General features: G+C 47.9%; 1 protein-coding gene across 3 annotated transcripts in view; it reads left to right on the forward strand.

Moving 5' to 3' along the window:
• The window catches only part of LOC140427636 (1,4-alpha-glucan-branching enzyme-like), an 885145-nt gene that overhangs the window by 101195 nt on the left and 757799 nt on the right, over positions 1–26151 (forward strand). For all 3 annotated transcript variants that reach the window (XM_072513058.1, XM_072513059.1, XM_072513060.1), the window contains exon 2: positions 20589–20758. In XM_072513058.1, coding sequence (XP_072369159.1) covers positions 20589–20758 — 170 coding nt within the window. The remainder of the gene's footprint in view (positions 1–20588; positions 20759–26151) is intronic.

Below are 26151 nucleotides of genomic sequence, written 5' to 3' on the forward strand. Positions count from 1 at the left end.
TAAATTCATTTTTGGCAGGAAACGGTTTGGTTTTTCCAAGAGGAAAGGTTAGTATGTGATCATTCTTTTTCTGATGGCTGAGTTAGAATGTAGAACATACAGTGCAGAAGGAGGCCATTCGGCCCATCGAGTCTGCACCGACCCACATTAAGCCCTCACTTCCACCCTATCCCCGTAACCCAATAACCCCTCCTAACCTTTTAGGACACTCAGGGCAATTTATCATGGCCAATCCACCTAACCTGCACGTCTTTGGACTGTGGGAGGAAACCGGAGCACCCGGTGGAAACCCACGCACACACGGGGAGAACGTGCAGACTCCGCACAGACAGTGACCCAGCGGGGAATCGAACCTGGGACCCTGGCGCTGTGAACCCACAGTGCTATCCACTTGTGCTACCGTGCTGCTCAATTGACTTTGTTTTGTCTTTATTTTGTTTGGTATTAGCCAATCTTGTGTCAGCCATTGCTCAGCTGGTTCTACTCTCAGCTCTGAATTGGAAGGTGATGAGTACAAGCCCCAATCCAGAGGATTTGAGCACATAATTTAGGCTGACACTCCTACTCTCATTGAGGGAGTCCTGCACTGTTATGAGGCACCACCTTTCAAGACCTCTGAAGTGGATGTAAAAGACATTTCCCGTTCTCCTTGGTATCCTGGCCAATATTTATCTTCTCAACCAACATCACTCAGAACTTATTTCCTGGTCACGTGTCGGAGTTGCTTGGCGGCTGCCTGTGGAGAGGTCTTCGTATCTAGGATTCCATGGTTGCTATGATGACTTTGCCGTGGTATTAGTCGATACTGCCTCCGATGGGGTCTGGCCCGCGATCGGGGCCCACCGAACGGAGGGCCGGCCTCTTCTCTCTCTCTCCCCCCCCCCCCCACCCCCCCCCACCCCCCACCCCCCGGCCCCTGAACACCGATGCTATATTGAGTCGGGCCGGCGCGCTAAAGAAGTCCCCCGTGCATGCGCGGGTTGGCGCCGCGCCCATTTGGTGCCGCAAAAGGTGAACCGCTCCAGTGCCGTGCTGGGGGCCAGAATCGGTCGTACCCGGGCCTGGTTCGCGCCATCGTGAAACGTGACAGCGTTCACGACGGCGCAAACACTTGGGCCCCTTATTGGAGAATCGCCCCCAGGATGTTCCCTGTGTGCCTCATTGAATCCTGGAGGAGTCAACTTATTGATGAGTACTGGGAATCCTTCCATTTAACTTTCTAAATGAGTGTTCCAATGGGTGCTCACTCTTGGCTATATTCAACCAATTTGGACGGGCGATGGGATCCAAAGTAACCGTGCAGTGGGTGAGAAGATGGAGTCAAATGCAGAGGATAAACCAAGCAAGTCCAGTGGACAGAGCAGACAGGGGTATGATAAGGGGCAAGACTGATGAACTCAGTGTTGATCAGCACGTGGATTTATGACATTGCAATCACAGAAACTTGGTTGAAAGAAGGGTAGCAACTTAACGTCCCAGGGTATAGAGGTTTCAGGCGTGATAAGAGGGGCTGGAACAAGAGGAGGAGGGATTACAGTGTTGATTAGGGATAACATTGTGGCAGTGCTCAGGGATTATATTGCAGTCAGTTCCTCAAATGAAGCCAAATGGGTAGAACTTAGTAACAAAAAGGGGCGATCGCATTGCTGGGAGTGGACTATAGGCACCCAAACAGTCAGATAGAAGGGCAGATGTGTAGGCAAATAACTGAGAATTGTAATCAGGTAATAATAGGAGATTTCATCTCCCCAATAGTAACTGATTTGTCAAAGTGTGAAATGCTGAGAGGGGGTGGAATTCTTAAACTGCACCCAGGAGAGGTTTTTATGCCAATACATAGAAAGCCCTAACCTGGCCGGGGTTGAGGGGGGGGGGGGGGGGGGGGTGGTGTACAGTGCTGGGGAATGAAGCTGTGCAAGTAGATGAAGTTTTAGTGGGGGATCATTTTGGAAACTGTGACTATAACTCCATAGAATTTAAGGTAGTTCTGGAAAGGGACAAAAATAGACGAGAAATGGAGGTTCTTAATTGGGGCGGGCCAATTTTAATGAATAAGACCGCATCTGTCCAAAGTTATCTGGGAGCAGCTACTTGTAGGAAACTCGACATCAGAGCAATGGGATTCATTCAAAAAGGAAATAGGGAGAGTACAGGGCCAACATGTTCCCATGATGGTGAAGAGTGGGAAAAATAAGTCCAGGAGCCCTGGATGTCAAGGGATAATCCAGCATTGGATTAGAAAAAAAAAGGAAGGCTTATGGAAGATATCAAGGGTCCAAAACAATGGAAGCCCCAGAGGAAAATAGAAAATGCAGGGGGTTACTTCAGAAAGAAATTAGTGGAGTGAAGAGGGGTGCATGAAAAAGCACAGGTGGGTAAAAGAAAGGTAAATTTGAAATTTTATAAGTTATTAATCGTAGGAGGTTGATCAGGGACCTGTTAGGGACCAATGTGGCAATTTGTGTGTGGAACCTTAAGATATAGGTGAGGTTTTAAATTAGCACTTTGCATCTGTGTTCACTGTCGAGAAGGATGGAAGTAGATATAGAAATCACTTAACATTGAGAGGGAATTAACAGTTTTAAAAAATAAATTTAGAGCACCCAATTCATTTTTCCAATTAAGGGGCAATTTAGCGTGGCCAATCCACCTATCCTGCACATCTTTGGGTTGTGGGGGTGAAACCCACGCAGACATGGGGAGAATGTGCAAACTCCACACTGACAGTGACCCAGGGCCGGGATCGAACCTGGGACCTCAGCGCCGTGAGGCAACAATGCTAATCACTGCGCCACCGTGCTGCCCTTAATTAATGGTTTTAATGGACCTAAAAGAGGATAAATCCCCGGGGCCAGATGAAATGTATCCCAGGTTGCTGTGGGAGGAGATTGCAGCAACTCTGACAAAAATGTGAAATCTCCTCTGGCCACAGGAGAGGTGACAGAGGACTGGAAGACAGCTAATGTGCCATTATTCAAGAAGGGAGGGGGAATGAACCAGGAAATAAGTGACTCTTAACTTCAGTGGCAGGGAAACTACTGGAAAAAACTAAGGGATAAAATTAAGGCAGTGCAGGGCTGCCTTTTGGCACTGGAGCAGCACGCAGCTCTCCGACGCCGTGCTAGCCCCCTGAGCAGTGGTGAATTGCTGGGCCTGGAGGTACGTTGACGCCGGCATACACCACTCCGGTGTTTACACCGGTGTCAACACTTGGCCAGGCTTTCGGAGAATCACGGCCCATGTATTACAAATTTGATTGAATTTTTTGAGGAGGTGACTAGGTGTGTAGATGTGGGTAGTGCGGTTGATGTAGTCTGCATGGACTTTAGTAAGGCTGTGTCCAGTGGTGTTCTGCAGGGATCGGAATATCGGAATTATGAAGAGCAGGGAGGTTATGCTGGAGCTGTATAAAACACAGCTGGCCTCAGCTGGAGTACTGTGTGCAGTTCTGGTCACCACACTATAGAAAGGAAGTGATTGCCCTGGAGAGGGTGCAGAGGAGATTCACCAGGATGTTGCCTGGGCTGGTGCGTTTCAGCTATCAAGAGGGACTGGATAAGCTGGGGTTGTTTTCCCTGGCGCAAAGAAAGCTGAGGGTGAACCTGATTGATTTGTATAAAATTCTGAGGGACATAGACAGGGCGGATAGGAAAGAACCTTTCCCCTTGGTGGTCGGGGTCACTAACCAGGGGCCATAGATTTAAGGTAATGGTTTCGAGGAGATGTGAGGGAGGTTGGATCTGGTACTTACTTTCTGAAAGGGTGGTAGAGATGGGAACCCTCGCAACTTTTAAGAAATATTTAGATGAGCACTTGAAATGCCATTGCAGACAAGGCTACGGACCAAGTGTTGGAAAATGGGGTTAGATGTTTGATGGTCGGCGTGGATGCGATGGACCGAAAGGCAGTTTTCCTTGCTGTAAAACCTCTGATCCCACATAAGTACAGGAAAGTTCTCCCATGGTTGTGCACTGGTGAACTGTCTCTTTCTGATTAAACTGGGCATACCAACTCCGAATTTGGAGCAGCGGGGAGGCTGTTCAGCCCTTCGAGCCTGCTCTCCCATTCGATAAGATCATGGCTGATCTGATTGAGGCCTCAACTCGACTTTCATGTCTACCCCACCACCCTTTGACTCCCTCGTCAGTCAAGAATATATCCAATCAGCCTTAAAAGTATTTGATGATCCTGTCTCCACTGCTCGCTGAGGAAGAGACTTTCACAAAATTCTCATCTCTGTCCAAAATGGGAGACCCCTTGGGCGCAATTCTCCCATCGGGAGTCTAAGTGCCGACGCCGGAGTGAAAACCGGAGTGTTTCACTCCGGCATCGGAGCCCGCTCCCAGCCCCCTATTCTCCCGCCCCGGGGGGCTGGGAGCGGCGTCGCGTCATTTACGCACGCCGGGCCTTGGCGCCGCGTAAAAGCGGCGGTGCATAAATGACGCGGGGACGTCACCCGCGCATGCGCGGTTGCCGTCCTCCCCGAGGCCGCCCCGCAAGAAGATGAATGAAATGAAAATTGCTTATTGTCACAAGTAGGCTTCAAATGAAGTTACTGTGAAAAGCCCCTAGTCGCCACATTCCGGTGCCTATCCGGGGAGGCTGGTATGGGAATTGAACCGTGCTGCTGGCCTGCCTTGGTCTGCTTTCAAAGCCAGCGACTTAGCCCTGTGCTAAACAGACTGTCGGATGGATCTTGCGGGGCGGCGGAGGAAAGGAGGTCCTCCTTCAGAGAGGCCGGCCCGCTGATCGGTGGTCACCGATCGCAGGCCAGACCCCATTTGAGGCCCCCCCTGGTGCAGGAACCCCCCCCCCCCTCCACAGGCCGACCCCCCCCCAGCGTTCCCGCACAGTTCCCGCCGGCAGCGACCAGGTGTGGATGGCGCCGGCGGGAACCTGTTGTGTTGGGCAGGCCGCTCGGCCCATCCGGCGATTCTACGAGCGGCCAGCCGTGATTCTCGCCGCGCCGGTTTGGGGTGGCTGGGAGAATCGCGTGCGGGTGTCGGGGCGGCGTGGCGGGACATGCGCGGCTTCCCGCCGATTCTCCCACCGGCGTGGGGGGGGTGGGAATACCGCCACTTATTCTTACGGATGCAGCCCAAACTGCCCAACATTTCCTTGTAAGGCAACCCCTTCATCCCATCAGTCAGCTGAGTAAACCTTTCCTGCACCATTTCTAATGCTGTTATATCCTTTCTTAAATAAAAAGCCCCAAACTGTTTGCAGTACTCTAGATGTGGTCTGACACTCTGTATAACTGTGGCAAAGCTCCCCCTCCTATCCTCCACTCCTCTTGCAATAAACACTAACGTCCTATATGCCTTGCTAATCACTTGCTGTACCTGCAAACTAACTTCTTGTGATTCATGTATCAGACCACCCAGATCCCTCTGTACCACTTTGTTCTTCAATCTGTCTCATAGAACATAGAACAGTACAGCACAGTACAGGCCCTTCGGCCAACGATGTTGTGCCGAACATTTATCCAAATCTAAGATCAACCTAACCTACACCCCTTCAATTTACTGCTGTCCATGTGCCTGTCTAACAGTCGCTTAAATGTCCCGAATGACTCTGACTCCACCACCGCTGCTGGCAGTACATTCCACACACCCACCACTCTCTGTGTAAAGAACTTACCTCTGACATCTCCCCTATACCTTCCTCCAATCACCTGAAAACGTTGTCCCCTCGTGACAGCCATTTCCACCCTGGGGAAAAGTCTCTGGCTATCCACTCTATCAAGTCACCTCTCTGCCTTCTTCGCTCCAGTGAGAAAAGACCTAGCTCTCTCAACCTTTCTTCATAAGACATGCCCTCCAGTCCAGGCAGCACCCTGGTAAATCTTCTCTGCACCCTGTCCAAATCATCCACATCCTTCCTATAATGAGGGGACCAGAACTGGACACACTATTCGAGTGTGGTCTAACCAGGGTTTTATAAAGCTGCAGCAAAACCTCGCGGCTCTTAAACTCAATCCCCCTGTTAATGATAGCCCACACATCATACGCCTGCTTAACAACCCTCTCAACCTGGTCTCTTTGGGATTCCCAAGCCTCGTCTGCCATCCTGAGCACAACCTCTCCAGGTGTAATTAAATCAGGTGTATCTCGAGAATTCTTGTCTTTGTGGAATTCTCGTTCTGGAGACTCTTAAATCCACCCCACTTCCAGAAACCTTTTCTCTCACCCTGAAACCCCTCACTCCTTCTCCTCCTCCCTGATAAACACTTTCTCCCCCCCCCCCCCCCCCCCCCACCCCGCTCCTCCCAATCCCGATCATCATCTCTCCCCCTCCATTTTCAAGAAGCCTCTTTTGCTGCTTCCCTGACTTTTAAAGGCCTTTTTTCAAACAATGCTTTTGACAGATTCTTCGAGCTCTACAATTACTGGCTGCTATCTTCTTCTGTAAAGCCTTCATTCTCAGAAGAAAATGTTCACAATGCCGAGGAGTTGTATAAATCCAGTTGTTAAATGTGATTTCCATTTTCTGGCATAATGTATTGGTTCCAATTATTTAAATAGCACATTAACAGTACTGCTGTTTGTAAGTCTCCTCCATACATTATCACAACCCAATGCATTTATGTCACTCTTACAACCTTTTAAATTCCATGCCATCTTGCTCTAATGTGCTTTGTTCATGGGCTCCAAGGACAGTGTGCTACAGAGTCGACCTTAATTTGAATTTAAACAGCATTTAAAAAAAAAAAAAAAATCTGTCATTTAAGTAAGGACTCTTGATTGATCAGTAATGTACTCGTCCTTGAAACTGGTTCTTTTCAATCTGGTTGTACTCTAGCTTTTTCATTCATTCCTGAAGTACTGTAAAGGCTTTTTCCCAGTTACAAGCCACACCGCTGCCGCAATAATGTTGCTACAAAATATTTTAACTGTAATTGAGCTTAATGTGTCTTTCAAATTTGTACCTGTTAACATGTGAATTCGGAGCAGGAGGAGGCCCCACGGGCCCTCTTGCCTGTTCCACCATTCAATAAGATGCTGGCTGATCTCCTTGTAACTTCAACCCGCATTCCTACCGAGCCCCAATAATCTTCCACCCCACCCCCTTTGTTAGCCACTTCTGCCTTAAAAATATTCAGCCTCTTGTTATACGCCAGGGCTTAGAAACTCAAATGTATTATGAAGTTCACCTGGCTTATAACTTTTATGTTGAATTTGGCTAGAATGAGCAGACAAGCCTTCACTACAGGTGTGATTCATCAGACTTCTTAGGCGCTTTTATCAAAACAAAGTTTATTATAAGAATGTAGTTAACAATATATATGTTAACTACATTCTATATAAAACACTTAGCAAGAATTTATCAATTACAAACATAAAGAAAACATAACAGCTTCAGTAATCTATGTATATAACTCTGAATGAATCCCCTTAGTAGCTGTTCCAATTCAATAAGAAAATCCAATAAACCAAAACCCCTTTCACGGGCGTGGCCCAGCACACTGTAATCTCACTTGAATGGGACTGGCCCTTTCCCTGACATCCGTCCTCCCAACCAGCAGATTCAAAGCTCCTTCCGGAAAGCAACTCTATCTTTAAAGTTACCAAGGCAGCTTGCCACACCCCAGTGTGCCTTTGGTTCCCTGGAACAGCTTTTAAAATGAAAACAGGGAAACACTGCTTTTTCCTTCTGCAATCCAAAACAACAAACTGAAACTGAAACCCCAAATCCTGACAGCCACAGCCCAGCTCCACCCACACAAATGACATCACTGAAGCCGTGCTACGAGTCATGCGGTAAGACCAAACCTTTCTTAAAGGGAGACTCGCATGACACTCTGCTTCCACCGTCTTTTGAGGAAGAGCGTTCCAGAGTCTCACGACCGTCGTCAGGGAAAAACGTTCTCCTCATCTGTCTGAAGTGGGTGACCTGTTATTTTTAAACAGTTTTGATTTGATTTGATTTATTGCCACATGTACTGAAGTACAGCGAAAAGTATTTTTCTGCGGCCGAGGGAACGTACACAGTCCGTACATAGTAGACAAAAGAATAATCAACAGGGAACATTGACAAATGGTACATCGACAAACAGTGATTGGTTACAGTGCGGAACAAGGGCCCAAACAAAGCAAATACATGAGCAAGAGCAGCATAGGGCGTCGTGAATAGTGTCTTACAGGGAACAGATCAGTCCGAGGGGATGTCGTTGAGGAGTCTTGTAGCTGTGGGGAAGAAGCTGTTCCTACATCTGGATGTGCGGGTCTTCAGACTTCTGTACCTTCTGCCTGATGGAAGGGTCTGGAAGAAGGCAATGCCTGGGTGGGAGGGGTCTCTGATAATGCTGTCTGCCTTCCTGAGGCAGCGAGAGGTGTATACAGAATCAATGTGGGGGGGCAAGCTTGTGTGATGCGTTGGGCTGAGTTCACCACACTCTGCAGTTTCTTGCGATCTTGGACCGAGCAGTTGCCATACCAGGCTGTGATGCAGCCGATTAGGATGCTCTCTATGGCACATATGTAGACGTTTGTGAGAGTCGATGCCGAATTTCTTTAGCTTCCGGAGGAAGTAGAGACGTTGTTGGGCTTTCTTGTCTGTTGCATCAACGTGAGTGGACCAGGACAGACTGTTGGTGATGGTGACCCACAGGAATTTAAAGCTATCGACCATCTCCACTTCGGAGCCATTGATGCAGACGGGTGTATGTGTCGTGCTGCGCTTCCTCAAGTCGATGATCAGTTCCTTGATCTTTCCGACATTTAGAGAGAGGTTGTTTTTGGTACACCATGCAACCAAGTGATTTATCTTCCTCCTGTAGTCTGATTCGTTGTTGTTTGGGATACGGCCCACCACAGTCCTATCATCCGCAAACGTTTATATTAAGTTGGAGTTAATTGGCCTTTGATCATGTCCTCTACTTATCACTGATTGAAGAAAATTAACACCCTGCTTTTTCTGAGCCCATTAGAGGGCGCTTGTTTTCAAATGAGCCAACGATGGAGTTGATGCCTCTCTCTCTTAATATGCCTTCACATACCTTAGCTTCAATATTGGATTAGGCTGGAAACGTAAGCTCATCCAAAATTTTGCTTCATTTGTTGCAACTTGCACCATGTTCAGGCATCACCCCTGTGGTCGCTGACCTATACTGGTTCAGCAGTGTCTCGATGAAAACATTCTCATTATTGTTTTGAAATACCTCCCAGGCCCGACCCCTTCCTCTCTCTAACCTTCTCCGGCCGTACAACCTTCCAAGATCTCTTTGCACTTCAAATTGTGGCTTTGTGCCCCCCCCGGCCCCCCGTTTCCATCGCCCCACCAATGGTAGCCGTGCCTTCGACTGCCAAGGCCCTGAACTCTAGAATTCACTTCTGCTTTCTCTCCCTCTCTATAAAAACACCCATCTCTTCGACAACCTTTCGGTGACCATTCCGAACATCCCTCTTTTTTTGGCTCACTGCTAATTTCTGTTTTCAGTTTCCTCTCCTGTTAAGGCACCTTGGAAGATTTTACTAAGTTAAAGGCACCATATAAATGTGAGTTGTCAAAGCGGGTTTTCTGCTGGGAATCCGTGTAATTGTATTTCTGATTGACTCCTCATGTCTTTTTGCTTGTGGAGAGAATTGAATGAAAAATTTTGGTTTGTAGTATTTTGCTGTATTTCTTTACTTCAATGCTGTAGGGCATTGTGGATAGCACAATTGCTTCACAGCTCCAGGGTCCCAGGTTCGATTCCGGCTTGGGTCACTGTCTGTGCGGAGTCTGCACATCCTCCCCGTGTGTGCGTGGGTTTCCTCCGGGTGCTCCGGTTTCCTCCCACAGTCCAAAGATGTGCAGGTTAGGTGGATTGGCCATGATAAATTGCCCTTAGTGTCCAAAATTGCCCTTAGTGTTGGGTGGGGTTACTGGGTTATGGGGATAGGGTGTAGGTGTTGACCTTGGGTAGGGTGCTCTTTCCAAGAGCTGGTGCAGACTCGATGGGCCAAATGGCGGCCTCCTGCACTGTAAATTCTATGATAATATGGATTGGTACAGTCGACTTGTCATTCAAAGATGCTTAATTCCAAAGATTTTATTCCTTTTTGTGTACTAATCTTGTTATTTATGTTGTTTGATTCAAGTTACTGGACAATTTGGTAGCTTTCAAAGCGAAAGCACCGCTTTGAATTATCAGCAGTGAAACAGCAGCCAGGACTGGGTTTCCCCAGGTTAATTTCACAGATCAGAACAGAGCAGGGATATGGTTCAGCATTCTGTGTGCAGTGTTAGTCGATGCTCGTCATTGACTGGGTGTGGTTTGTGTTGAGGCTTTCAAGTGTCAGTTGATAGGAATACAGGACAGGCATGTTCCTGTGAGGAAGAAAGACAAATACGGCAATTTTCGGGAACCTTGGATGACGAATGATATTGTAGGCCTCGTCAAAAAGAAAAAGGAGGCATTTGTCAGGGCTAAAAGGCTGGGAACAGACGAAGCCTGTGTGGCATATAAGGAAAGTAGGAAGGAACTTAAGCAGGGAGTCAGGAGGGCTAGAAGGGGTCATGAAAAGTCATTGGCAAATAGGGTTAAGGAAAATCCCAAGGCTTTTTACACGTACATAAAAAGCAAGAGGGTAGCCAGGGAAAGGGTTGGCCCACTGAAGGATAGGCAAGGGAATCTATGTGTGGAGCCAGAGGAAATGGGCGAGGTACTAAATGAATACTTTGCATCAGTATTCACCAAAGAGAAGGAATTGGTAGATGTTGAGTCTGGAGAAGGGGGTGTAGATAGCCTGGGTCACATTGTGATCCAAAAAGACGAGGTGTTGGGTGTCTTAAAAAATATTAAGGTAGATAAGTCCCCAGGGCCGGATGGGATCTACCCCAGAATACTGAAGGAGGCTGGAGAGGAAATTGCTGAGGCCTTGACAGAAATCTTTGGATCCTCGCTGTCTTCAGGGGATGTCCCGGAGGACTGGAGAATAGCCAATGTTGTTCCTCTGTTTAAGAAGGGTGGCAGGGATAATCCCGGGAACTACAGGCCGGTGAGCCTTACTTCAGTGGTAGGGAAATTACTGGAGAGAATTCTTCGAGACAGGATCTACTCCCATTTGGAAGCAAATGGACGTATTAGTGAGAGGCAGCACGGTTTTGTGAAGGGGAGGTCGTGTCTCACTAATTTGATAGAGTTTTTCGAGGAGGTCACTAAGATGATTGATGCAGGTAGGGCAGTAGATGTTGTCTATATGGACTTCAGTAAGGCCTTTGACAAGGTCCCTCATGGTAGACTAGTACAAAAGGTGAAGTCACACGGGATCAGGGGTGAACTGGCAAGGTGGATACAGAACTGGCTAGGCCATAGAAGGCAGAGGGTAGCAATGGAGGGATGCTTTTCTAATTGGAGGGCTGTGACCAGTGGTGTTCCACAGGGATCAGTGCTGGGACCTTTGCTCTTTGTAGTATATATAAATGATTTGGAGGAAAATGTAACTGGTCTGATTAGTAAGTTTGCAGACGACACAAAGGTTGGTGGAATTGCGGATAGCAATGAGGACTGTCTGAGGATACAGCAGGATTTAGATTGTCTGGAGACTTGGGCGGAGAGATGGCAGATGGAGTTTAACCTGGACAAATGTGAGGTAATGCATTTTGGAAGGTCTAATGCAGGTAGGGAATATACAGTGAATGGTAGAACCCTCAAGAGTATTGAAAGTCAAAGAGATCTAGGAGTACAGGTCCACAGATCACTGAAAGGGGCTGCACAGGTGGAGAAGGTAGTCAAGAAGGCATACGGCATGCTTGCCTTCATTGGCCGGGGCATTGAGTATAAGAATTGGCAAGTCATGTTGCAGCTGTATAGAACCTTAGTTAGGCCACACTTGGAGTATAGTGTTCAATTCTGGTCGCCACACTACCAGAAGGATGTGGAGGCTTTAGAGAGGGTGCAGAAGAGATTTACCAGAATGTTGCCTGGTATGGAGGGCATAAGCTATGAGGAGCGATTGAATAAACTCGGTTTGTTCTCACTGGAACGAAGGAGGTTGAGGGGCGACCTGATAGAGGTATACAAAATTATGAGGGGCATAGACAGAGTGGATAGTCAGAGGCTTTTCCCCAGGGTAAAGGGGTCAATTACTAGGGGGCATAGGTTTAAGGTGAGAGGGGCAAAGTTTAGAGTAGATGTACGAGGCAAGTTTTTTACGCAGAGGGTAGTGGGTGCCTGGAACTCACTACCGGAGGAGGTAGTGGAGGCAGGGACGATAGGGACATTTAAGGGGCATCTTGACAAATATATGAATAGGATGGGAATAGAAGGATATGGACCCAGGAAGTGTAGAAGATTGTAGTTTAGTCGGGCAGTATGGTCGGCACGGGCTTGGAGGGCCGAAGGGCCTGTTCCTGTGCTGTACATTTCTTTGTTCTTTGTTGTTCTTTGTACTGTCGCTCTACCATGGAATTTTTGGATGTTGCTGCAAAGGACGGGGATATTTGGTCCATTGTGGCTGTGCTAGCTCCTTAAAAGAGCTTTTTTGTAAGGAATTTGTATTTATTTCGCACTTCTGTTTTTTAAAATTGAGAATACCCAATTATTTTATTTCCAATTAAGGGGCAATTTAACGTGGCCAATCCACCTACCCTGCACATTTTTGGGTTGTGGGGGTGAAACCCAAGCAGACACCGGGAAAAAGTGCAAACTCCACACAGACAGTGACCCGGAGCCGGGATCGAACCGGGGTCTTCAGTGCTGTAGGCAGCAGTGCTAACCACACGCTCTATTTAGTTCTTGTACCCCCGCTCTTTCCCCAAAGCCCTGAAACCTTTTCCCTTTCAAATGTAATTTGCTGACATACTTCAACATCTGTAATGTTAATCGTTTTAACTTGTCATGGTGTAGAATCGCAGAATGGCTCGTTGTGCCTGGATGACTTCCTATTATGTTGCTCACTCTGAGCCTGGGGTTTAACCACTGATTACTGTTACTGAACAAGACAAATTTAATTTGTATAAATCTGAAGAAAAAAATGAGTTATGAAATCGCAGCCAGACAGTTTGGGAGTGAAATGGTTAAGAATGTTTTTCACCCACAAAGGGCAATACCCACCAGCGACTGGGTCAAGCTCCGCAGTGCCTCTGCCATGCCCATCTGAGAGCAGGCCATGTCCCGCCGAACTTCATCAAGGTCGGCCAGGTATTGGTGACATCCCCCAGCGAGGCGGACATTCTGCTGACATCCTCAGCCATGGCCGTCACTGACTGCGTGGTGCCTTGGACACTTTCACTAATGGTGCCGAGGTCGTGCACCAAACGCTCCACTGCGGTTGCCATGCATTGCTGGTGCAACCGTCCTGCGACCGTAGCCTCCAGGACTCCTCCAAGCTGCTATGGGTCTGCTGGAGCGACGTTGACATCTTCCTCTGAATGCCCCAGCCGCTCCCTAATATCTCCAGCTCGGGGTAACCCTGCTCCTCAAGCTCAGCAAGAGGCTGGAACCCAGCTGGGTCCTGGGATCCAGCCGACCTCCGACTGCTGCCTCGCCTGGGGGTTCCTGCCTCCACCTGACGTACATCAGCAGCAGCGTGGCGCTCACCAGATTCTGCCCCCAAAGCCTGACCACCAACATTTCCCACCGAGGGGCGTGTATCTGCCCTGGTGGAGGGTGGGGATGACCGCTATTCCGGTGGCATCCTTGAAGCTCTCCTCTGAGGTAGTCTCCTGGGAGGCTGGAGAAGGGGCCGCCCAGGAAGGGACGGTGCCATTGGCTGGAGGACCTGTGGGAGAATAATAATAATCTGTATTGGTGTCACAAGTCAGCTTACATTAACACTGCAAGGACGTTACTGTAAAAAGCTCCTAGTCGCATGTTTGGGTACACTGAGGGAGAATTCAGAATGTCCAATTCACCTAACAAGCACATCTTTCAGGACCTGTGGGAGGAAACCGGAGCACCCGGAGAAAACCCACGCAGACATGGGGAGAACTTGCACTCGTGACCCAAGCTGGGAATCGAACCTGAGAAGCAACAGTTCTAACCACTGTGCTACCGTGGACATGTGGTCAGTGCGACGGATGGTGAGTCCGTAAGGCAGTCAGTATTCACGTTTAACAGGTCCTCCGGGTGGAGCCCGGTGGTTCCTCACCCCTGCGGTGGCTGCTAGCCTCCGCGTTGGTGACGGCTTGTCGTCGGCCACACCAGTCACCTCCAGGGCCCGCTCCTCGAAGATGGTGAGGATTCCTATGTCTGGCACACCACTGCCAGTCTGTTGTGGGAAAGCTTTTCCTGGGGAGACACAGAGAAGTCATCATTAGCCACATGCGTGTTTCACAGTGGTGGGAGGGGTGGGTAAGAAGCAGGGGTTGGGGGGGGGTTGAAAGTGGGGGGAATGGAGGAAGAGTTGTGGGGGTTGAAGTTGGAATGGGGTTAGATGTTCCCATGGGGGGTTGAGCGGGGGGGGGGGAGGGGGGGGTCGTTGGTGTCTACTCAATCGTGCCGCCTGGTTTAGGTCATTGACCTTCTTCCTGCACTGGAGGCCAGTCCTTCTGGTCACATTCCCGGCGCTCACAGCTGCCACCACCTCGTCCCAGGCAGCACTGGCTGCCTTTTGGCTAACCACCCGGGGGAACAGCCTCCCTAGGTCAGCGTCCCCGAATCTTGGGGCTGGTCTCCTCGGCGTCATTGTTGCGATGCGAGCTGACTGAGGTTGGCTGAGCAATGCTACTCAGGTGCTGCTCGACCTTGTTAGCGGGGAGCTGGCGAGCGCGGTCCCGGCGAATCAGCTGGCGAGCCTTCATTTGCGGCAAGAAGCCCATGAGGCCTCATTAACTGAACCAATTAACGTTGAATTGCGTTGACGGCCTTGTTGGACCGAGCGCTGGAAAGCTCGCGGCAATTCCCGCAAAATCTTTCCGGAGAATCGCGCCTTATATGTTTTCAAGGAGGAGTTATATATAGCTCTTGTAGAGAACGGGATCAAAAAATATGGGGGGAAAATGGGAACAGGTTCTTGAGTTAGATGATCACCATGATAATGAATGGCAGAGCAGGCTCGAAGGGCTGAATGGCCCTTTTTAAAAAATGTTTCTAAATGGTATTCTGGGTTTTAATTTTAGAACTCAAATAAATTATTCAGTGGATCCTGTGATTTTTGTTTCTCTGATATACTCTGAGACTGAACAATTTGTTCAGAACTTGTCATGTTTGACTCCGGTCTGAGCTTCTCACCATATATCCTCCCGTTTCACCCTCAATAACATTGCCCGACTGCACCCCTAGTTCAGCTCCTCTGCTGTTGAAACATTCCTTCATGTTTTAATTGTTGTCATGTGAGAGTACCTTTAAGAAATGGGTGTTTATCAAATAGCTGCAGTGATGTCAGAGTGTGGGTGGAGCTGGGCTGGCTTTCTTTCACTTTTGTTTTTGAGCAGGCAGCTACAGTGTGTTTTAGTTTCATTTTCAGAGCAGATTGCTGCAGGCAAAGCCAGCAGTTGTATAATGATCTCTCTCTACAAGCTACAGACTGTCTTCGGCTCATTTGAGGATTTCCAAGTAATACCTGTTTCTGTAGAGAATTTAAACCCGGGGCGGGATTCGCCCAGCCCTGGGCCGGGCTGGAGAATCCCTGCGACCGGGCCACGCTGCCCCGACGCCGGCACGCGATTCTCCGCAGAGCGAAGAATCAGCGCCATTGGCGCCGGCGTGGTTGGCGCGCCGCCGGTCACGGGCCGCTCTACGCGGCTGGCCGGCCGATTCTCCGGCCCGTATGGGCCGAGCAGCCGTGAAAAAAAAAAAAAAACGAGTCCCGCCGCGCTGTCCACACCTGCTCGCAGCCAGCGGGAACTCTGCGTGCAAGGGTCGGGTGGTGGCCTGTAGAGGGGGGGGAGGGGGCATCCGACCCCAAGGGGCCTCTGATGCGGCCTGGCCCGCGATCAGGGTCCACCGATCGGCGGGCCGGCCTCTCTGTTCCCCGGCCTCTTTTCCTACGCGCCGGCCCCTGTACTCCTGCGCCATGTTGCGTCGGGGCCGGCGCGTTGAAGGAGGCCACCGTGCATGCGCGGATCCCGCGGCGCACAGTTCGCGCCGGGATCGGCAGCTGGAGCGGCATGAACCGCTCCAGCGCCGTGCTGGCCCCCTGTAAACAGCGCTTACGATGGCGTGGACACTCTGCCGCGGGATGGGAGAATCCCGCCCCTGCTGTCTTTCTTTGAAAAAGGTTTAACATACGGATGTTGTTAGGAAAGTTATGAAGGGTTACTTATTGAATATTGTATCTGTGGGGATTATTGGTGTTGATAGTTGTTAAGATGTTTACTGTGGGTTTATAAAGTGTTAACTGGATTCATAAATAAACATGGTTTTGTTTTAAAAGTACCTCAGCTCTCTGTCGCACCACACCTGTAAAGTAGGCCCTTGTGCTCCCCATACCACAATCTATTCAAAGTTGTGGATCAGGTGAACTCCATGATACACTTTAGGGTTCTCTAAACCCTGGCCCATAACACTGTCACCTTATCTATTTCACCGTACCCATTTCTGGTCTCCAGAATCTACCCTCCCTAAACTTGAGGTCATCCGAACCTCTGCTGCCTGTGTCTTTACTGGTGCCAAGTCCTGTTCACCTCCTGCTCCATGTGCCCGCTGACACGCACTGACTCCTAGTCAAGCAACGCCTTGATTTTAAACAAAAGCAGAAAATACTTAACACTCGTCAGAATTTGTGGGAGAAACGCAGTATCTGAATCGGGTGTAGGTGCTGTTTTGGTTTTAGACTTTCTGATTTTACCTTGATTTTTAAATTCACCTCCCTGTCTTCAAATCAGTCCCGGCCTCTCCCCACTTTCCCTTTCATCTGTCTCAGTCTCACAACCCTCCAATGTGACAGTGCTCATCTGAATCTGGCCCCTGGAGCATCTCTAAATTGTATTGCTCTTCCATTGGTTGCCACAGCTTCAGCCTCCGAAGCCCGAAACTCTGGAATTCCCTCTTTCGATGTAAAGACATTACTGAAAGCCTCCTCTTTTGATTAAGCCGCTTGCTCAAACATTGCTGTGTGTGACTTGTATAACGCTGCTGCTTTGGCACGTTTTGCACATTAAAGCAGCGATATCTATTGTCTATGCTTATCTATTTTTATACCACATAATTCTTTAAAAATCTGGAATGTACAGTGAGGTGCTGAGAAAGGCTCCCAGGTTCTGTTAGATATCTGGGACTGGATTCTACGCTCCCCGACACCAAATTCGCGTTCGGCGGCGTGGCGAAGAATCCATTTTGACGGCAGAATCGGGAGCGGCGGCAGTTTTTGAATTCTCTGCCCCCTGAAAAGTGGCGTACTGTAGGAGTACGCCGCGCCGATTATCCGCCGCCCCAGGCCGTTACCTGAGGCCCGCCCCGCGATATTCCATCCCTGACTGGCCGAGTTCCCAATGCCGTGGGTTACGTGTGCTCACTCTGTCCGGAAAGCTTCCGTGGCGGCTGCAGACTCGGTCCTGGGCCACCACTGGCGGGGGGGGGGGCTTCAATCGGCGCTGGTGGCCCTGTTGGCAGGCTGTCTGGGGTGCGCGAACGGCCGAAGGGGGCACTATTTTAGCAGTCTGAGTCCGCCTTGGAGCACAACGCGGCCACTGCAGGCCGCCGCCGTGCGCATGCGCGGCCTCACAACCGGATGTGCTGAGGGCCGTTTCGGCAGCTGGAGCTGCGAGCTCTACGCTGCCTGCTTGCTATCCCCCAGCAAAATGGGGAAGACCACCGTTTTCGCCCCGGCGTGGGGACTTAGCCTCCAAAACGGAATCCAGTCCCTGGCATTTGCAATACTCAGCTGGAGATGACCCTGGGCTTTGACAACAAGGAGAATGGTCCACTGGTGTCTTCATTTATTTCCTCATTTTGTAGATAAGGGCCTCACTTGCAATGCTATTGCCCATCCCTAGTTGCCCTTGAAGGTGGTGGTGAGCCACTTTCTTCAACCAGTGACCAATTGGTGTAGGTGCACCCTCAGTGCTGTTGAATACGGGGTTTTCGGATTTTGACTGAGATGATGAAGCGTGGTGAGGCTTTTTAAAATCAGGAATACGTGACTCGGTGGGCGGGGGGGAACTTACAGGTGGTTGCGTCCCCAGCCATTCGCTGGCCTTGGTCTATTAAGTGGTCGGGTTGCAGGTTTGGCAGGCGCTGTCAAAGGTCTGGAATTGATTTGCTGCAGGGCATCCTCTAGATCAGTGATTGTCAAACTCAGGGGCGCGAACAGCGTGTGGGTCGCCGGCGGGTGCCGGGAGGGTCGCGGAGCCGTCCTTCGCGGCGCTCCCGATCGCACAAATCTGCGCACAGCAGCCGGCTTTTAATAATGCCAGCTGCAAGGGGCCTTCAAAATGGCCGCGAACATGTAAAAAAAAATGCGGCCACATTGCGCATGCACGCATGATCATCGGTGCTCATGCGCATAACCGGTGATCGGATACGCATGCGCAGTGCGGCCACTTTTCTTTTAATGGTCGCAGCTTTTTGTTTCACAAGTTCGGGGGGCGGTTTCTATTCGTTTTATTTATTGAATTTTTATTTTTTTCATTTATTTTATTTTTATTTTCTTTTACACTTTCGGGGGGGGGTTTATTTGATAAGATTTTACAGGAAAAAATGCACAACTTTAGACAGATGGAGACTCCATACTTTCCGACACCGAAAGGCTTCACCTTCATCCAGCAGGTTCCATTGGAGGAGCGTGTACGAGGGCCAAAGGGACCCAAAACCATTTCCTCCATTCTTGTCAGCAGCAAACAAGATCAGAGAAAATGGTGGGTCCCGACGTGGGTCGCGAAGATCGGCCGGCGTGGGTCGCGAAGGTCGGCCGGGTTGGGTACCGTAGGTTGGCCGGTTGGTAAAAATGGGTCCCCGGAAAAAAAGTTTGAAGAACACTGCTCTAGATGGTGCACACTGCTGCTGTGCTGCGCTGAAGGCGGAGGAAGTGAATGTTTAAGGCTGGAAGGTCGAGGCTTGGAGGTGATGGTGTTTCTGTGTACCTTGCCTGTTTAGGTTGTGAGCTCTGTGGTTCTGGGAGGTCGAGTTCACAGAATCACAGCATTGTTACTGCTCTGAAGGAGGCCATTTGGCGCATTATGCCTGCAATGGACAATTGTGTCATTGCTTGAGACATTTTGCTTGCTACAAAATGCTAGCTTTTCTACCTGCAATGTTGCACTTTTTGATACAACTATCTTAAAATAGATATCAGTGGCTATGCAGTTGCAAAGCCTGGATACCTTTTACACTTGTTTGCAATTGATATGGGAGCTAAAATGTTTCTACACCTTTTCAAAATGACCCACACTTTATATTGGCCAATTTGATCTTAAACTGAGAAAACGTTTACACAGTTTGATCGTATAAGAATAAAACTGCACTGGTAACACTAAATAGGTGAGAAATCCTTCACATTTTTAGTTTGAAAGGGCAATGTGGCATAAATAAAAACTTTCATTCCTTTGACGCCATTCGTGATCTGGGACAGATACCCCAAAGCACCACGTAGCAATGAAGTGCTGTTGAAGTGTAGTCAGTGTTATCATGAAATGAAACCAGTAGCTAATTTACATGCAGCAAGATCTCACAAAGACAGCACCTCGAAGACAACATTCCCTGAATGGTGCACTGGAGTGTCAGCTGAAATCTTGCGCTCAAACTCTCTGAACCCACGACCAAAGAGTTCCGAGTTCCACTCACTGAGCCACGTCTGACACTTGCAATTACAATTCCAAGAAAGGTTTAAGAAAATTGCTCTGACTTTGCGCAATAACCGGGCTTGGGACTTGACAATGGCAGCAGCTGACTATCGCAATGCAAGCAGGTTCATTTCATTTTCCCAAGTTAGCATTGCCATGAGCCACTATCCCACCGTTCAATCCTTATTTCTCCACCGCCACCATCAATCTTACTATGATTCTGAATAATGTTTTGCTAATGGAGAGCAAATTATGCCGGAGACTGGTTACAACCAATAGGACTCAATGTTCTCTGAGCCAAGGGTTGTTGTATGGAGTCCTGAGAGATGAGATTGAATCTGGAGCATTCCAAGCAATACTACCTGTCAAAAAATTACAGAAAGTGTATTGGAACGGAGGCTTTGCAGCGACATGGATCCTGAATTTAAGCATCATTGTCAGCTGTCACTTGAAGTTAATTGCCTCTTGGGCACTATGTTTTGTCAGTCAATCCTGTGTTGTACTCTCTCCACGAGGGACTAAATCGCTTTGCTGATCATGCTATTGGATACTTGGGAGGGGAGGGAATTCCCCGAGTCTGTGGAAAAACTGAAACTAAGATACTTTCCACCCATCATTTCTGACTGAGCTTCTTTCCTCTTCTTTCTCTTTGAGACACGTTCTTCTGGTGTTGCAGAATCCAGGCACCGATCGATTCCCCTTACTTCCCAACCCACTGCCCGCTATTGCTTTGCCATTCACCTTGTATGCATCTGCCGCTTGAATGCAGGTGATTTATTTAACCATAGAAATATCATCAACCCAAACCCGATATCATCAATTGTATACGTTTTAAAAAAAAAACTACACCTCCCGTTAATGATCTTTTGCAGTTTTACCTATTGCCATGGCCCGTGACTTTCTCCACAATCTTAATATGTTTATTTCTTTCGTCCCCAAAGGTATGATAAATTTGCAAGTTTGGCAAAAAGTATCGAAAAGAATGAAGGAGGTCTTGAGCAGTTTTCTCGTGGCTATGAGTCCTTTGGCATCAACCAACAGGATGATGGTGGAGTTTATTGCAAGGAGTGGGCTCCAGGAGCAAATTCTGTGTGTCTGGTTGGAGATTTCAGTAAGTATTCACTGTCCATGCAAACCTACTGTTACTTGATCACAACAGTATAACGTCTTACAAAAATAAAATACAGCAGATGCTAGAAGTCTGAGAAATAAGTAGAAAATACAAAGAACAAACAAAGAACAAAGAAATGTACAGCACAGGAACAGGCCCTTCGGCCCTTCAAGCCCGTGCCGACCATGCTGCCTGACTAAACTACAATCTTCTACACTTCCTGGGTCCGTATCCCTCTATTCCCATCCTATTCATGTAAATGCTGGAAATATTCTGTTGTCTTTCTTGTTTTGGAGATGCCGGTGTTGGACAGGGGTGAGCACAGTCAGAAGTCTTACAACACCAGGTTGAAGTCCAACAGGTTTGTTTCCAATCACTAGCTTTCAGAGCACAGCTCCTTCATCAGGTGAGTAAAGATGTGGGTTGTGTAGTGACCAGGGCTTTTCTCTTTGGAGCGGAGGAGGATGAGAGGCGACTTAATAGAGGTTTATAAGATAATGAGGGGGATAGATAGAGTGGATGTTCAGAGACAATTTCCTCGGGTGGATGTAGCTGTTACAAGGGGGCATAACTATAAGATTCAGGGTGGGAGATATAAGAGGGATGTCCAAGGTAGGTTCTTTACTCAGAGAGTGGTTAGGGTGTGGAATGGACTGCCTGCTGTGATAGTGGAGTCGGACACTTTAGGAACTTTCAAGCGGTTATTGGATAGGCACATGGAGCACACCAGAATGACAGGGAGTGGGATAGCTTGATCTTGGTTTCAGACAATGCTCGGCACAACATCGAGGGCCAAAGGGCCTGTTCTGTGCTGTAATGAAATGAAAAATGAAACGAAAATTGCTTATTGTCACGAGTAGGCTTCAATGAAGTTACTGTGAAAAGCCCCTAGTCGCCACATTCCGGCACCTGTTCGGGGAGGCTGGTACAGGAATTGAACCGTGCTGCTGGCCTGCCTTGGTCTGCTTTAAAAGCCAGCGATTTAGCCTAGTGTGCTAAACCCACCCCTGTTCCATGTATTTAATAATACACGATCAGACTATATTAAGCAAGTACAGGCAAATGAACACGAGATGGCCTCACCATCAGGACCTATATAAATGTTTTCCTGCTCTTTCTTAATGTGTCAGGATTGCAAAGAGAACAGAAGTGAGAAAGCTAGAGAGAAGTTATTAGTTAGCAGAGTTTCATATCAAGTTATTTAATAGTTAATATTCAACAGCTGTTTATTTGTTTTACTAGTTTAGTATTAAGTAAAAAGAACTCACAAGATTATTTTATATTACTCAATAAATTACTTAATCATTACTGGAAGATTACGGCTGTCATTTACCAATTCGGCTAGATTAAGAGAGTAATATTTATATTATCTATCGTAATATAGCAGGTTCCACAACCACATATGCCTACAATCACTCCCCCCACCATCTGGCCTGAGCTTCTGAAATCCTACCAACTGTCCTGGCTTGAGACAATTCACATCTCTTTAACCTGTGATTATCCCCCTCCCCAGTTGCTCCGTCTGGACCTGTAAAGACTTAATTACCTGCAAAGACTCGCATTCAAAGTATCGCCTTGCATCATTGTCTATATATGTGGTTGAGGAACCCATCTCTTTACTCACCTGATGAAGGAGCTACGTTCCGAATGCTCGTAATTCGAAACAAACCTGTTTGACTTTAACCTGGTCTTTCTTGTTGGTGGAATAACGTTTTTTTTTTTTAGATAAAGTGGTTTCTTAGAATCCATAGAATCCCGACAGTGCTGAAGGACGTTGAGTCTGCTCCGACTCTCTGAAAGAGCGCCCTACTTAGACCCACCGTCCCTCCCTATCCCCACCTAGCCGGCATATCTTTGGGCACTAAGGGGCAATTTATCATGGCCAATCCACCTAACCTGTTCATCTTTCGTCTGTGGGAGGAAACCCACACAGACACGGGGAGAATGTGCAGACTCCGCACAGTCACCCGAGGCCGGAATTGAACCCAGGTCCCTGGTGCTGTGAGGCAGCTGTGCTACCGTGCCACCCGTGAAGCTTTTATTCACAATAGTATATTTACCTTGTTGGTGGAAAATTACATTTGTTATCGTTGAATGATGTGATTGGACGTGGAGTAAAGGTGAGAAAAAGGAGTTGAAGTACGGTAAAGTCACCATAGTCCCAGATGACCAGAGGCCGCTGTCCCCTTTGAGTGAGAGAGCTGATTAGTGTTGATTTAACCTCAGGATCAGCACATGTCGGGCGCAGGGTAAGGTTGAGAAGGCGGAGTCTTCATGAATAACGTATCAGTCATGAGCTGATTGAATGTTGGAACTGGCTTGAGCGGTTATTTTTAAACTGTAATGACACATTGAATAGCAGCAGGCTATCAAAGATGGATTTGGGGTTAAAGGATGTTTAACGACAGCATCTCTGGTTGCAAAGGCTGTTCAAGGAAAAATGGCAAGCGTTTTGGGAATTTTAGCTTTTCTGACGAGATATCGAATGTCAAAGGCAAGGGATAATGATGAACCGATAGAAAAACGTGAAACCTCTGTTTGAATACTGTGTCGCAGTATTGGTCTATAAAAAGAATATTAATGCAAGACAGATTTGATAGGATGCTGCTTGGCATGCGGAGAGTCAAATATGAAGAAAGATGTGAAATTATTGACTCGTGACAACAGTGCAGTTAATGGGTCAATAGGATGATAAATCCTGAATGGGTGGGAAATGGTAGATAGAAGCCGACTGTTTTATGTTTTTGAGGAGTCTGGAAAGACTGGCCATAGGTAAAAGATCTATGTCTTTGTTAACTCTATACTTGACTGTTCCAATTAATTCCTGACTGACTTCCGAACCTCTGCTGCCTGCAGCATCCTCACTTGCACAAAGTCTCCTTCATCCATTGCCCCGTTGCTCGTTGACCTTCATTGGCTTCTGGTTAAGCACGTCTGATTTTAAAATGTTCATCCCCGCTCTCCAATACCTCCATAGTCTTTCCGCTCCTTACCTCTGTAATCTCCTGCAGCTGTCACACCCTGAGATACCTGCACTGCATCAATTCTTTTTGATTCAATTGAGGTATTCAGTAGGGCATTAGATAGTTACTTGAGTGGAATCGATGTGCAGGGGTACAGGGAAAACTCGTGGGAATGGCACGAGGCCATGATGCTTGTTTGGAGAGCAGGTCCGAGGGCAATGTGCCAAATATCCGCCTTCTGCACCGCAACATATCTGTGTTTCTCTGTTTCCTTCAATACTTTGCTGACGATTGAGCGATCTTGGTTTGAATCAGCCTTTTGCTGCCAAGTCCTAACCTCCAGAATTCCGTCCCTATGCTTCATGTCTCTGTCTATCCTTTAAGATGCTCGTTAAGCTTACCTCGAGCTTTTGGTCATCTGCCTTAATAATTCCTTGTGTGGCTTTGTGTATAGTTTTGCTTGATAATTGCTTCTGAAGGAAGTGTCTTTGGAATGTTAACTGCATTAAAGGCGCTCTGTATATGTGAGTTGTAAGAGATTTGGAAAAGAATGTGGGAGAAACCTCTTCACACACTGCCTTAAGGCTGTGGGCTAGCCGTTGAGGCAGAAACTATTGAACATTTAGATTAGATTGGATAGGTCGATGAAGGAAACGGATAAAGGGATTTGGGAACAGAGTGGGTGAACATGCTTTGGACTTTGCTAGCATGGAGGGTAAATGCTGATGGAGAACTGCTGGGATGAATGGCCTGAATCCTGGTAATTTCTATGTTGTTTGACTGATTTCTCTGAATGCAAACTGACAAACTTGATGGACAGGAAACGATCAGCTGGTCCACCTTGCCAGTGTCACACATTTGTGAACCTTCTGGATCAGTTCAAGAAATGTCTTCCCCAGTGTCCGGCCATTCTCTCTCTCTCACTCTCTCTCTCTCTCTCTCTCTCTCTGTCTGTCTATCATCATAGAATTTACAGTGCAGAAGGTGGCCATTCGACCCATCGAGTCTCCACCGGCTCTTGGAAAGAGCACCCTACCCAAGGTCAACACCTCCACCCTATCCCCATAATCCAGTAACCCCATCCAACACTAAGGGCAATTTTGGACACTATGGGCAATTTATCATGGCCAATCCACCTAACCTGCACGTCTTTGGACTGTGGGAGGAAACCGGAGCACCCGGAGGAAACCCACGCACACACGGGGAGGATGTGCAGACTCCGCACAGACAGTGACCCAAGCCGGAATCGAACCCGGGACCCTGGAGCTGTGAAGCAATTGTGCTAACCACTATGCTACCGTGCTGCCCCAATCCATCTCTCTCTCTCTCTCGATATACATATATATATATATATAGAGCGAGAGAGAGAGGCAAAAATAAACATTAAGCATCCAAGGCCAGTTATTCGGGAGAAATAGTTGAGAAATGTCTCTCTGATTTTGTGGGCAATCAGCATCCATCAACAGCAGACAAAAATGCATGACCTCTGTGAGATCCAGAAATTAAAAAAGATTATTTTGAATTTGTGGTTTGTTGGGGCAGAGATGATGGAACAGGATATGTATGGCAGAGTTTGGAGGGAAACCAAAGAGAAAATGCTGGAAAATCTCAGCAGGCCTGGCAGCATCTGTAGGGAGAGAAAAGAGCTAACATTTCGAGTCCAGACAACCCTTTGTCAAAGCTAAAAGACTTGGAAAGTGGGAAATATTTATACTGTGGCGTGAGAGAATGAAAGATGAGTCATAGCCACAGAAACCAAGGGAACAGAGTGCCAGTGTCAGTCCCCAGAGAGAACAAAAGGTGTGAATGGCCAAACAGCAGATAAACTAACATCAGAGGGTAAACTGTGACAGATGTAGATGGGGGAGGGGACGGGGGAGCAAAGGGGAGAAAAGGTAAAGAAAGGGGGGATAAGATAGGGGGGGAATATATACAAAGTAAGACGAGAAATAAATAAATGCTCTCCAGAGTTTCGAGGGAGTTGGATTTCATGTCAGTCAGAATTCAGGGTGCTGGTGAAGTGGGTATTGGGAGTGTTTGGGATAATGGAAGGGTAGATATGAGGCAGGTGAGTTCTGGACAGAGGGGTGATGTCCAGAGGAGGAAATAAGTGGGTTTGATACTTAATTGGGTATGAAGCTCCGCTCAAGTGAGGTTGCACACTGTCTGATTTAGCCTTACTAATTAACGTGTGGTGACTCGGGTGATGGTATGAAGTTTTGGTCAGAGCTTTCATTATTACTAAATTATTAATTCCATGTTTAACATGTGAAAGTGTTGTTGAGAATGCTGTGGTAACAAGTCATTTGGATTGTCTTTTGTCTCTCCATTCCATTTACTCATCAAAAATTAATTCTGGTAACGCCTTTGGAACAAAGTACAGGTTCCATAAATTTACGTTGAAGAAATATGTTGAGGAATAACAAGACC

The sequence above is a fragment of the Scyliorhinus torazame genome, chromosome 8 (genome assembly GCF_047496885.1).
Source record: "Scyliorhinus torazame isolate Kashiwa2021f chromosome 8, sScyTor2.1, whole genome shotgun sequence".
NCBI classification, from domain to species: domain Eukaryota; kingdom Metazoa; phylum Chordata; class Chondrichthyes; order Carcharhiniformes; family Scyliorhinidae; genus Scyliorhinus; species Scyliorhinus torazame.